At 37.3% G+C, this 13,227-nt stretch overlaps 1 protein-coding gene across 2 annotated transcripts; it reads right to left on the bottom strand.

Annotated features, from left to right (window-relative positions):
- Positions 1–534: 534 nt before the first annotated feature.
- On the bottom strand, positions 535–12,243 carry LOC108997527 (GTPase ERA-like, chloroplastic). 2 transcript variants are annotated; one of them, XR_004797835.1, is made up of 10 exons: positions 11,805–12,243; positions 10,739–10,884; positions 7,142–7,282; positions 6,957–7,070; positions 3,955–4,080; positions 2,192–2,290; positions 1,953–2,054; positions 1,172–1,252; positions 860–1,008; positions 535–821 (listed from the first exon to the last, which is right to left on the bottom strand). XR_004797835.1 is itself a non-coding variant. In XM_035683906.1 (9 exons), exons 1-9 carry the CDS (start codon positions 12,175–12,177, stop codon positions 922–924), a joined length of 1,269 nt encoding a protein of 422 aa, XP_035539799.1. In that variant the 5' UTR covers positions 12,178–12,243; the 3' UTR covers positions 535–921. The 2 variants fall into 2 exon arrangements, 1 of the variants encoding a protein (XP_035539799.1); XM_035683906.1 differs by having other exon boundaries at positions 535–1,008.
- Between the last annotated feature and the right edge of the window lie 984 nt (positions 12,244–13,227).

Here is a 13,227-nt window from a genome sequence, read left to right as displayed (position 1 = left end):
ATGTTTCGTTTTGGATGATTCAAGGTCAGATTAGAATGGTCGAGCTTTTAAGAATACGAGAGCTGCATCTATTTGGATTACTTTTCAAAAAAATAATTTTCAAAGTTTTACTAAAATAACATTATACTATAAATGAAACAAAGATAGCTTTCATTTTCAACTCTCGTGTTCAAGCATATTTTGGAAGGAAGAAACAGGCAAAAATCAAACTCAGTATATAATTAAAAAAAGCTATGAAAATATATATATTTCCCAACAATTCTTTGGATTCAATCAAATTCCAACTAACTTGTCACAACAGATTTAGTAAAGCATAAAGAATAGAATTGGTCCCATGATTAGTATTTTACACAGAAATAACATAACTCTTTTAAGCTACTTCATATATCAACCATTTGAATAACAAAGAAGCTTCACTTCACATCAAAAAATATGAGCAGAGATGACAAAATTAAAGATGACATGGGACGTATTGGCTGTTCAATGAGTAAAAGACCAACCATACATGCACCCGAGGACTCCGAAACATACAAATGAACAAAAATGCCTTCAACGGCGTCCTGGTCACTCTGCATGACCGGTCCATGAACCCTACGAAAACCCAGAGTCGAAGACTAACGCAACTGTTCACAATTACCAATAAATGACATTGCCCACATGGTCCAGAATTTTTGGCCTCGAGTAAATAAAGGAATTATAACATATTATGATTGCCAAAGAGTAACACTAATTTCTACAAAAATGAAGATTACAACATCCCACTCTACCTATAATACATAAAAAGGGCTTGAATTATCATTGCACGTTCGTTTTTCAATGATTTTTTTTTTTTTATAAGTAACGTTCGTTTTTCAATGATTTCAACCATCTTTACTTACATTGTTTGGCGGATATGGGATAAGGCCACGGTATCTCATGAACTCATAGTGCTCGAATTTTCCCTCCATATCCGTAGTATTTCAACAGCCCTTCATCTTGCCGCCAATTCTCCTTCACTTTCACTTCAACCTGTACAGATGCCTTAACGTGAATAGTTTCCTAACAGAAACAACCATCAAAGTTGTTTAAAAAATAATGATGCGCACAAGTTCCCAGAATGGCATAAGATACATAAACCCCAGTTGAGAATTAATAGCATAAATTTAAAAAATAACATTTATGGTGGATGCACCTCAAGGTAGACTTTCTTCTGTAAGAAATCTTCAATGTCAAGCCGAGCAGCTGTTGCGAGTAGTTTCAGTGCCTTCCCGTCCTGTAGTGATTGAGATACAAAATCAGATGACCATATCAAGTGCACTGCATGAACATCTGTGCATCCAGTAGTTCAAACATTTATAAATTCATCTGAGAAAAAAAAACCAATGTCTCAAGCTTAAGAAATACTATCACCACTCTTTCTTTGATGCTTCTGTCTCTGCAGTGAGCTGTAGTTCCAACATTTATAAAACTTTTTTTTTTTTTGATCGGTAAACAAAATTTTATTGATCAAAAGGAGGCAAAAAGCCCAAGTATATGGGACATATACAAGAGCAACACCTATGCGTGCTAATTTAGAGCATTTATAAAACTCATTGACATTAAAAGAAAATTCTCTCGAACAGACAACAAATATGGCAGAACCCCATTCATCTTGTAGCAAAGGAAAAACAAATCTTTGAAGTGTCAACGTTGATGGAAGATACGAAAAAACATAACATGTTATTTTCCTTCTCAATGCTAATGCTCCCATTGCTATCCTCCTCATCACCCTTACTTTTTGGCCGCTCTACTTACTATACTAGCAAGGGCCACATCCCATACAACCATCATGTTAGATACACCTCAAGCTGAAATGACGTCCTTGGTGGTGGATGAAGTCATGGTTTCAAGACCTACTGGATGCATGTCACTTACTGCTAAAGGAAAAAAAAAGGAATCATCCAGTAAATTCGTTAATTAATTAACATACTCACTTTTCCAATGATGATGATCTTCTGTGTATTCTTTTCAACAACAATTTCTACTTGTATAAAATCTTTTGCAGTTGGCCTTGTTTTATAGCTCACCACATTCACCTGGAAGATTCAAAATTAAAAGCACCACAAAAAATCTGGACATAGCTGTACGTGTGTGTGTGAGAGAGAGAGAGAGAGAGAGAAGAACTGAAACCAATTCATTTTTTGGAATGTACACTATGTTTTCAATCATATACCTGACATGCGTAGGGAACTTCGTCACGGTATTGCATAAAGATCTTCTCTCTTACAATTTCAGCAACAAAGAATCTTTCTGGATGCTCACTAACTATATCCTGACCATTCATAACCAACATAGTAAGTGGTCATATGCAAGAAAAGATTGACTTCACGATCTAAAAGGCTTGAATAATTGCAGAATCTGGTTTATAGAAAAACAAGTTGACAATTAGAAGCTTAGAAAAGATCGAATTGTTTAGCAACTAAGTGGAACCATCTCAAAATGTAGAAATCTTCGGGACACAATTTTACTTGGTGCAATATGCCTAAAGATTCCCATCTCACAACCAATTGTCATGCCAACTCAAATCCACCTCACAGTCTTGTACAGGTTTTGTAAAAATCATTTCCACTACATTCTTCCATTTTGGAGCTGCATATGAACTGCCACCGACATTGAATACTAATTCCAGATATGACATCTTCAAAGGTTGCTCCCCACACCACACACCGTGACAAAAGCTAACTCAATTTCCATCGCCAATCACAAATCTTATATATTTGCAATAAGTATCCCATCCCCTCCTTATAAATTTCCACACTCTACAGCAATATGGCTCCATTACCTCCTTAGACCACCAACCTCCCCTTGAACTGCCCTACTTGGTATCTATTCCCTATCTCCACAATGTCTCCCTCTCCATCACATAATGTCAGAACCATTTATCATATAATGCTCAACTAATCTAAAGCAGGTTTATAAGCCCCAAACCACCAGATCTCGTCAGAGTACAAATTCTCCACCACCTCACGAAATGAAATCTTAACTCATCACCAATTATTTTTACAACCTAAATCAGGCCTTCTCCTTTCATATCAAAACCCTAAAAGCCCACATACTTTCTCTACCAAGTCGTCACTGAATAATTTATCAAACCAGCCTTAGAATATAGCTAGTGTCAAGAATTTTCCAGCATCCTGTTTGACTCAAGAAACAATGCTTTTCCTGTATCCTGCATCATTTCAAAGCCCTGGTCAATCCTTGAGCCTTAAACCATTTTCCTAAAATTCTAGATCGTAATTCCTAAATCTAGAACTCTCCTAACCCTAAGCCCACCACAGGTACACATACACAGATTTTTACTGATACTTTCCTGACACTTTTACCTACAGCTTAGACGAAACAAATTAAGTTCCATCACACTAATAATTTCAGTTTTAATTTTTCTATTTTGATGATGGGGGAACCACCCCATGGCAGAGCCCTTAGGACTCACCCATGGAGCCTAAACCCCCGAGGAAACTAGCACAGCAACCCACTGCTATGACCTCCCACTTAAATCACAGTTTGATCCCAGGGGGAATCGAACCTGTGACATGGGGCTCATGCACACAAGTTCGCCCTTACCACTTGGGCTACCCATGGATGGTAGGATCAAGGTAAAATCCATTTTGTGATAAATGGTTCACACCCAATTTTGGCATGAATGGTAGGATCAAGGTAAAATCCTTTTTTTAATCAATTTCCATTCTACAAATCAGCATTTCCTTACAAGTTTTAACACACAAGCGTTGCATCAAGATGAGCTGTGATTAATTATTTTTTCTACTTCATCCCAAACTTTTAGTTTTAGGCTATAATATTATATCAAAAGCATGATAAGACAATAGCATATCATCAAAGCTCATAATTGTACATTCTTAAAAGTAAAGCCCCCCCCCCCAACAACAACCAAAAAGAAAAGAAAAAAAAAAAAAAAGAGAAAATATTTCTACATGCCTTTGGATAATAAGGTGGCGCAACTGGAAGTTTTGATAGCACCCACTCCTTGATATCTTCCACTCCATGACCATATTTTGCACTCACGGGTATAACCTCATCTACATCTGTAAATTTCTCATACCACTGCAAGCAGCATGAAATTTAAGCTAGGATAAAGAATTATGGATTCTTAAATAATAACGCATTTATACTCGCCAAAATATATATATATATATATATATATATATCAACCAACAAGTTCTGACCTCCCAAGTGGTAGCTGATTTAGAAAGATTGACTTTAATGGAGGAGATTTCTTGGAGACAAAAGTCAAGGGCTTTGTGGCTTCGTGAGGGGGATAAAAGCACAAAGTTCTTTCACCGTATTGCCAATGCTCATAGGAGGTTTAACTCTATTGAGTCTTTGAACATAGATGGAAATGCTTCCTCAGATCAGGCGGAGATAAAGGAGCATGTGGTTGGGCATTTTGAACATTTGTTGTCAGAACCTCATTCGTGGAGGCCTTCAGTAGATGGACTAGCCTTTGAGGTCATCGATCAAAATAGTATGGCTTGGGTGGAGAGACCATTCGAAGAGGAAGAGGTACATCAAGTAATTAAGAAGATGAATAAAGACAAAGCTCCAGGCCCAGATGGTTTCACTATGGCTTTTTTTCAGAAATGTTGGGAGGTGGTGCGTGAGGATGTAATGCTGGTTTTCCAGGAATTCTTCACTTTTAGTAGATTTGAGAAAAGCTTAAATGCCACATTCATTGCATTAGTCCCTAAAAAGGCAGGTGCAAGAGAGGTACAAGATTTCAGACCGATTAGTCTCGTGGGCAGCGTGTATAAGATACTAGCCAAAGTGCTGGCCAATAGGATGAGCATGGTCATGGAGAAGATTATCTCCAAGTCCCAAAATGCCTTTGTGAGAGGGAGGCAAATTTTGGACTCGGTTCTTATAGCTAATGAATGTTTGGATAGTAGGATCAAGTCGGGAACTCCAGGTATTTTATGCAAACTTGATATGGAGAAGGCCTATGATCATGTTAATTGGGATTTTCTGATATATATGCTGAGTAGATGCGGGTTCGGGGAAAAATGGAGGAAGTGGATGAAGTATTGTGTGTCAACGGCTCGTTTCTCGGTTTTGGTTAATGGTGATCCAGTGGGCTTTTTTAATAGCTCACGGGGTCTAAGACAAGGTGACCCACTATCACCCCTTTTATTTGTCTTAGTAATGGAGGCTCTAAGTCGCATGGTAATAGCGGCAGTAGAAGGGGGATTCTTTTCAGGGTTCTCGGTGGGAGATATTCATGGCTCAACCATTATTTCTCACCTTTTGTTTGCAGATGACACTTTGTTATTTTGTGAGGCAAATGCAGGACATATCAAATCTTTGAAGGCCATTTTACTTTGTTTTGAAGCGGTATCTGGTTTGAAGATTAATTTGGCCAAGACGGAGATGGTTGCCGTTGGCAATGTTAGCAATATTAGAGGGTTGGCGAATATTTTGGGTTGTGGGGTTTCCTTATTGCCGTTGAAGTACCTTGGACTCCCATTGGGGGCTTCTTTCAAAGCTAAATGTATTTGGGAGGTGGTGCTGGAAAAATTTGAGCGTAGGTTGGCCGGGTGGAAGAGGTTGTATCTTTCTAAAGGGGGGAAAATCACACTCATCAAGAGTACCTTATCCAATCTCCCCACATATTACTTATCTTTATTTCCCCTACCCGCTAGTATTGCTTCTAGAATAGAGAAGATCCAACGTGATTTTTTGTGGAGTGGGCTAGGAGAGGAGTTTAAGTTTCACTTAGTAGGATGGGATCAGGTATGCTCTCCTTTGAGAGATGGTGGATTGGGGGTTCGAAATGTGAGGGCGTTCAATAAGGCACTATTAGGTAAATGGTTGTGGCGTTACAACCATGAGAGGGGAACTTTATGGAAAGGGGTGGTTGATATGAAGTATGGTAGGGAAAGGGGGGGTTGGTGCTCTAAAGAAGGGAGGGGGACGTATGGTGTGGGGCTATGGAAGTATATACGAAAAGGTTGGTGCTCCTTTGTTAGTAATACTCGGCTACGTTTGGGAGATGGTAGTAGGATTAATTTCTGGCAAGATGTGTGGTTGAGAGACACGGCCTTGAAGGATGCTTATCCTATGATTTTTAGAATTGCACGGGAAAAGGAAGCTATGGTGGCAGATTTGCGGGTTATTAATCAAGGTTCACAGGAGTGGAACATCAGCCTTACTCGAGATGCACATGACTGGGAAGTGACGGTGCTGATGGAATTTCTGAATTTGCTGTACAACATCCCTGTTGCTGTCACAATGGAAGATATGATGGAATGGCGACATTCTAGAAAAGGGAAATTCTCAGTATGCTCTTTTTATGACTCTATTACTATGCATCAAAGGCACAATTTTCCTTGGAAGAATATATGGAGGACTAAAGCACCTACAAAGGCTGCATTTTTTGTCTGGACAGCAGCTCTAGGGAAGATCTTGACCATTGAGAATCTTAGAAGACGCGGCCTTATTATTACGAACTGGTGTTGCTTGTGCAAAAATAGTGGTGAATCGGTGGACCATTTACTACTACATTGTGAGTTTGCCCAAGATATTTGGACTTATTTTCTTAGTAGAATGGGTATAGCATGGGTGATGCCGGGTAGGGTGGTTGATTTGTTAGCAAGCTGGAAAGGGATCACAGGGACACTACAGATTGCAGCCGTGTGGAAGATGGTTCCTATATGTATTTTCTGGTGTATTTGGAATGAAAGAAACGAGAGACTCTTTGAGGACCATGAACGTTCCTTGGAAGAGTTTAGGAATTTTTTCTGGAAGACTTTGTTTTTGTGGGCCATTGCTATTGATTGGAATGGTCGCAGCTTCCATGATTTCCTTGTAACTGTTCCTAGTGCTTAAATAGGTGTAATCACATGTATACTTCTAGTGTACTTGGGCTATGCCTACTTTTATTAATGAAATAACTTATTACTTATCAAAAAAAAAAAAGTTCTGACCTCCAGCTTCTTTGAAATTTCACCTGGTTTGATCAGGTCTTTCTTATTCAAAACCAGCAAAGTGGGTGGCTTATCTTTGAGGTCTCCCACACCTTCTTCCAACACTTCATCAATCTAGAAACAAGAAACTGAATTAAGGAAAGAACACATACTTCAGGAAAATATTATACAACAAAGAAGCATACTTTTTGGGGCACTTTACATGCATCAACAAGAACAAGTACACAGTCAGCGTTGATAGCAGCGCTTCGAACATTCTTCATCATCATAGAGTCCAACTTGTGCATTTTCTTCTCAATAACACCAGGTGTGTCATACAGAATCATCTGCAAGCAAACCCATAGGTTAGATGTATGAGAGCCAGAAAGAAATGCATACCCAAAAGAATCTGGAAGTTATCAACGCATTACTCTTTTTGTAGGGATCTAGAGCACTCATGATTATATATATTAGTTAATTAGATGCAATATAATACATTTGTCAACATTTGTGAAAAAAAATCTAGATACAATATTCCGGCAAATAATATTTCAAAATCCCATTATCACTAAACGGCGTTCTACAGATCTGAGTTTTACACAGCCTAACTGATATTCTGGACATTCTATATTATAATTCACTGCTTATTGCTGCCATTTGGAAGATAATTCATCTGTGCTTGATGTGGTGCTTATGGTTAGAGAGGAATGGGAGGTGCTTTGAAGATAGAGAACGCTCGATGGGAGAACTTAGGGAGTTTTTCTTTAATACCTTGAGCTTTTGGGCTAAGGCTCTTATATTGAATGGAGATAATCTTCTTGATTTGCTTTAGTCATTTTCAGTTTCTAGAGTGTATGTAGGTTTTCCTCTTGTATACTTTCTGTATACTTGGGCTATGCCTATTCTTGGTAATAAAATCTCTTATTAATTATAAAAAAAAAATCACTGCTCCAACTTTCTATGCATTCTCTATTCTTACGGTCAGTACAACATAATCTCCTAACGTAAATGAAAGGCAAGCCAATAAAAATCACCAAGACATGTTAGGATCTCTAACTGCTTACCCAATGCTACTAAACCTGTATTAGCTTTAGAAGTCTCTAAGGACATTTGCATGAATGTAACTGTCAGTGGCAGAGCCAGGATTTGATCATTGGGGGCCCAAATTAATATTAAAATAACCAATCTTTGTTTATTTTACATAATGCATCTTTTGCCATGTATGGTAATATAAAAATATGTTCGAGTTCAATTATTCTAAAGTCGCATCTAGATATGTCCTACACAGGTTTATCTAGATCGTGATGGAAACTGAATGAAAAATAATTTGGTGCAAAGCAGATTCCAATGCAGAAACACTGCCAGGCAATCAGCAAAATGGACAGCCTAGATACCTGACAGTCTTTATATGAGCCATTCTACCTAAGCGTTGCTTTAAGTTTTAACAGGTAGCTAAAATCAAATACTAACAGTCTTTCTAATTGCCAATGAATGCTTGGACAATAGATTGAAGGCTGGTAACCCAGGAATTTTGTGTAAGTTGGATATGGAAAAAGGAGTATGACCATGTAAATTGAGATTTCCTTCTATATTTACTGGGCAGGTGTGGTTTTGGTGAAAGGTGGAGGTCTTGGATTAGATGGTGTATATCTACAATAAGATTCTCGGTGTTGATCAGTGGCAGCCCCGAGGGTTTCTTCTAGAGTTCTCGTGGTTTGAGACAAGGGTATCCGTTGTCTCCGTTACTTTTTGTTATTGTTATGGAGGCACTAAGCATGATGATTGCGGCTTTGTTGGCTAATGGGTTTGTTAGTGGTTTCCAGTTTGGATCTCCGAGCAAGGGTTTTACCTCTATTTCTCACTTATTGTTTGCAGATGACACGTTTATTATGTGCGAAGCGGATCGAGACCAGTTGCGGGCTATGAAGGCATGTTTGGTTTGCTTTGTTTTGAAGTAGTGTCTGGTTTAAAAGTAAACTATAATAAATCCGAGTTGGTGCCTATTGGAGAGGTTCAGAATATTAGGGAATTGGCGGACACATTGAGTTGCAAGATAGCGTTTCTTCCGATGACTTCCTGGGACTACCGTTGGGTAGAGCTTCGAGGGCATGCTCGATCTGGGATACAGTGATTGAAAAAGTAGAGAGGAAACTGGCAGGGTGGAAGAGAATGTACTTGTCGAAAGGGGGCCGGATGACATTCATTAAGGAGTGGTTTAGATTCAGAGATGAGTTAAGATGGGTTGAGATGATTTGTGAATAGTAGAATAAAAGTTGAATTATTTATTATATTTTGTGTGAAAATTTAGAAAAGTTATTTTGAAATTTGAAAAAGTTGAATTATTTATTATATTTTGTGTGTGAATTTGATAAAGTTGTAATGATGAGATGAGATGAGTTGAGGTGAGTTGAGATGAGATGGTTTACGAATACAAACGAGGCCTAAAAGTACACTTTCTAATCTATCCACTTATTTCTTATCCTTATTCCCTATACCGGCAAGCGTGACGGGTTGTCTTGAGAAGTTACAAAGAGATTGTCTATGGTGTGGCTTAGATGAAGAGTTTAAATTTCATTTTGTCAGGTGGGAGATGGTGTGCCGTCCTATCTCTATTGGCGGTTTGGGTATTAGAAATTTAAGATTGTTTAATCGGCATTACTCGGCAAATTGCTGTGGCGATATATCAAGGAACCAGAAGCCTTATGGAAAATTGTGATTGAAAATAAAAATGGTGGTTCAGGAGAGGGTTGGCGTACTAGAGAAGTTAGAGGGACACATGGAATGGGGGCTATGGAAGCATATTAGAAAAGGGTGGGAGGTCTTTCATCAACACACTAGGTTCCAGTTAGGTACAGGCTCCAGGATTAGCTTTTGGAAGGATGTTTGGTGTGGCAACAGTGCTCTCCAAGATTTGTTTCCTACACTTTTCCTGATAGCAAGTGTCAAAGATGTCACAGTGGCGGAAGTTATGGAAATCTCAGAACGAGGTATTCACTAGAATATCAACTTCAACCGGGCGGCACAGGATTGGGAGATGGAGAGTTTTCAGATTTTTATAGTCTCTTGTATTCGTGTCGTCCAAGTAGCCAGCATGAAGATGGCCTGTGGTGGATTCCTGCAGGGAGAAGGGTATTCACTATTAGGTCCTTTTACAAGGTCCTCACACAAGTGTCGGAGATACAGTTTCCCAGGAAAAGGATCTGGCGAGGCAAGGCTCCTCCTAAATCTTCTTTTTTTGCGTGGACAGCGTCACTAGGCAAGATTCTTACTACAGATAATCTGAGAAATATGAGGATAATCATTGCAGACTAGTGTTGTATGTGTAAAAAAGGGGGTGAGTCGGTGAACCATTTACTTGTACATTATGATGTAGCCAGGACTCTCTAGAATGAGGTGTTTAAAAGGATGGAACTAGCATGGGTTATGCCGGAATCCGTAGTGGATATGTTGGCATGTTGGACCTCTATCTGAGGTGTGTATCAGATCAAAGTGATTTCGAAGATGGTCTCTATTTGTATTATGTGGTGCTTGTGGCAGGAGAGAAATGAGAGGACGTTTGAAGATAAAGAGAGATCTATGGAGGAGCTAAAAGTTTTTTTTTTCAGAACTCTTTGTACTTGGACCATTGCTGTGGACTTTAATGGCATGGACCTTCATGATTTCTTAGTTTCTAATGTGCCTACACAGATAGGACATACTTTGTAATTGGCAGTTGTTGCCCATTCTTGGATTAATAATACTTATTTTACTTAAAAAAAAAAAAAAATTCAAATACTAGAGAATTGGATTCAATAAAGTCAAACCTGAAACTCTGGGCCAGAACATATACCAAGAATTCGGTGCCTTGTTGTTTGAGGTTTATCTGTAACTATTGACAGTTTTTGGCCTATCATCTGGTTTGCAAGTGTACTCTTTCCAACATTTGGCTTGCCAAGTACAGCCACATAACCTGCATGCGATTCATTAAAATTCAAAACCACACTAGAAGAAATAAACCCTGAAGCTTCACAAGAAAATATGCAGAAATCAAAGATGGGAAAAGGACTCCAGCTATGAAATGATTTATCACCATTTTTGGAATCTCATCTCAATCCATTTTCATAACACCTAAAGGTTTATCCACAAGTAAATTTTCTATAAGTCGTGAATAAAAAAAAGAGCTAAGGCAATCTATAAAACTAGTTAATTGCAAGGGTAATTCCATGTCAGTTCATGCTTTATTGCATGCACGGAAACATGGGACACAATTTGACACAATACAGAAGGCAGAAATATTAAAAAAATGTGTAGGAATTTTGATTATATATCCTAACTTCCCTTTCGAGAAAACCATCATATTTTCTAGCTTCCATTATTCCTAAACTGGCAAAAATCAATAATAACCATGACAGTCCCTAGACGTCTTTTCTTTGACAGCAAATGTCATAATGAGTGTTTCCTATGCTTAACAAAGGTAATGTGCAGGTCTCCAAAGGACCATATCCAGAATCGACATTCGGAAACTAGGTGTACTCACTTAACTCTTGCCTAATTCATGAGTCAATTATCAACAGTACTATTTTTGTTTTCTTTCTACAGTCTGAATCAAAGTGTTAATCATTCAAAGGGTTGATTGAAGTAATAGAACTAATAAAAAGTTCATATAAATGATGATTACTAACAAAGATGATTTGAAAGAATGTATCGTACTGACTATAAAGACGCATATAAAGTTCATGGTTTGAAGCTACTACATTTCTTAATCCATCCACTCCAAGGAAGTCATAATAAGTGTAACATAATTCTCGGTACCCAAAATCACAAAAGAGTAAGAAACAAAGTTAAACACAGCGTAATTTCTTGAAAAGCAGAAATAATGAGGAGACTAACCGCTGCGATGGTTAGGGTCGGAGGGATAGTCAAGCTCCTCCATCTCATAGTCATCTAGCATAGCCATATTCCTGTCAGGCTTCTCACTCAGAGACAAGAAAGACGACTCGTCATCCTCCGAATACGACGTTGTATCCGCCTCCTCCTCGGCGTAATGCTCGGACAAGACAAGGCTCCGGTTGTTGTTGATGTTTCTGGAGGTGTTTCTGGCTTGGAATTGGGTTTCCCGAACTGGGTTTCTAGTAAAATGAGGGAAAAGAGCTTTATTGTTGAATAATGAGGGGCCGGTAAGGAATTTAGCGACATGGGAGTAACAGGGAAGGAAAAGCTTATCCCTGGTAAGAGTTGGATATGGGTGTAGAGCCAGCTCCATTGTCGGAGCTCTGCACTACTCTTCTGTCGGTACTATTGAGCGGTCTGTTTCCGCTCCTTTCTTTTCAATCTAGACGACCCATGAAACTACCGGATAAAGATAAACCCTTCTAAATGACGTCATTTTAGTATTCTGATTTTTTTTTATTTATTTGAAGTTCTTTTTAGAACACTTTCAATGAATTATTCTTTATATTTTTTAAAATATATCATTAAAATTTATTATTTTATTTTATATATTAACTTTTATAATATATCATTTATCAATTTATCTATTTTTTCATTATACTTTTTAATATATTTTATTCATTCTAAATATATTCTCTAATTATCAATAATATCTTCATATCTTTTAATATTTGTAATATATTCACATATATAATATCATATAATTATGACTTATTTTAAATTAATTCAAATTTATAAACTAAACTAAAATATAAATTAATTTTAAAAAAATATTATATAATAAAAATATTTTCAAAATATATACAATGTGGTTCTTGCATATCTGCAAGAATATACAAACCATTAGTCATATACTTGGTTTTATATATATATAGACCGAATATTGGAGTCATCCTAACCAACACAAAGGAAAGGGAGAGAGAGAGAGAGAGAGAGCATGAAATGAAAATATGAAACTTTGGAAGAAATAGGGAAAATCAGTCACTGAAGAGAGAGAAATTAATTTAAAATGTTTACAACTATAAACAATATCCTTCACATGTAGCAAAATTACTGTAACAAAGTGTAAAATAAAGGTGATATAAAAGATCATTTTGTACAAACTTATTTATATTTTAAAGATAACTGTATTTTACAACATCTATTGAGAGTGCTCTTAGATTTTGTTTTCTCCCTTATCTAGAAAAAATCACTAGAAATGTTATTTATCATCTCTACCCCGCACAACAACATATAATTTTTTATTTTTATTTTTCTATTTAAATATATATATTTACACATCAATATATATGTTTAAATAGAATGATAAAAATGATAAATTATATGTTGATATATGATGTAGAGAATGATAAGTAGAGTTTTT

This window comes from Juglans regia, chromosome 12 (assembly GCF_001411555.2).
Source record: "Juglans regia cultivar Chandler chromosome 12, Walnut 2.0, whole genome shotgun sequence".
Classification (NCBI taxonomy): Eukaryota; Viridiplantae; Streptophyta; class Magnoliopsida; order Fagales; family Juglandaceae; genus Juglans; species Juglans regia.
This window is presented reverse-complemented; position numbering and strand designations above follow the sequence as displayed.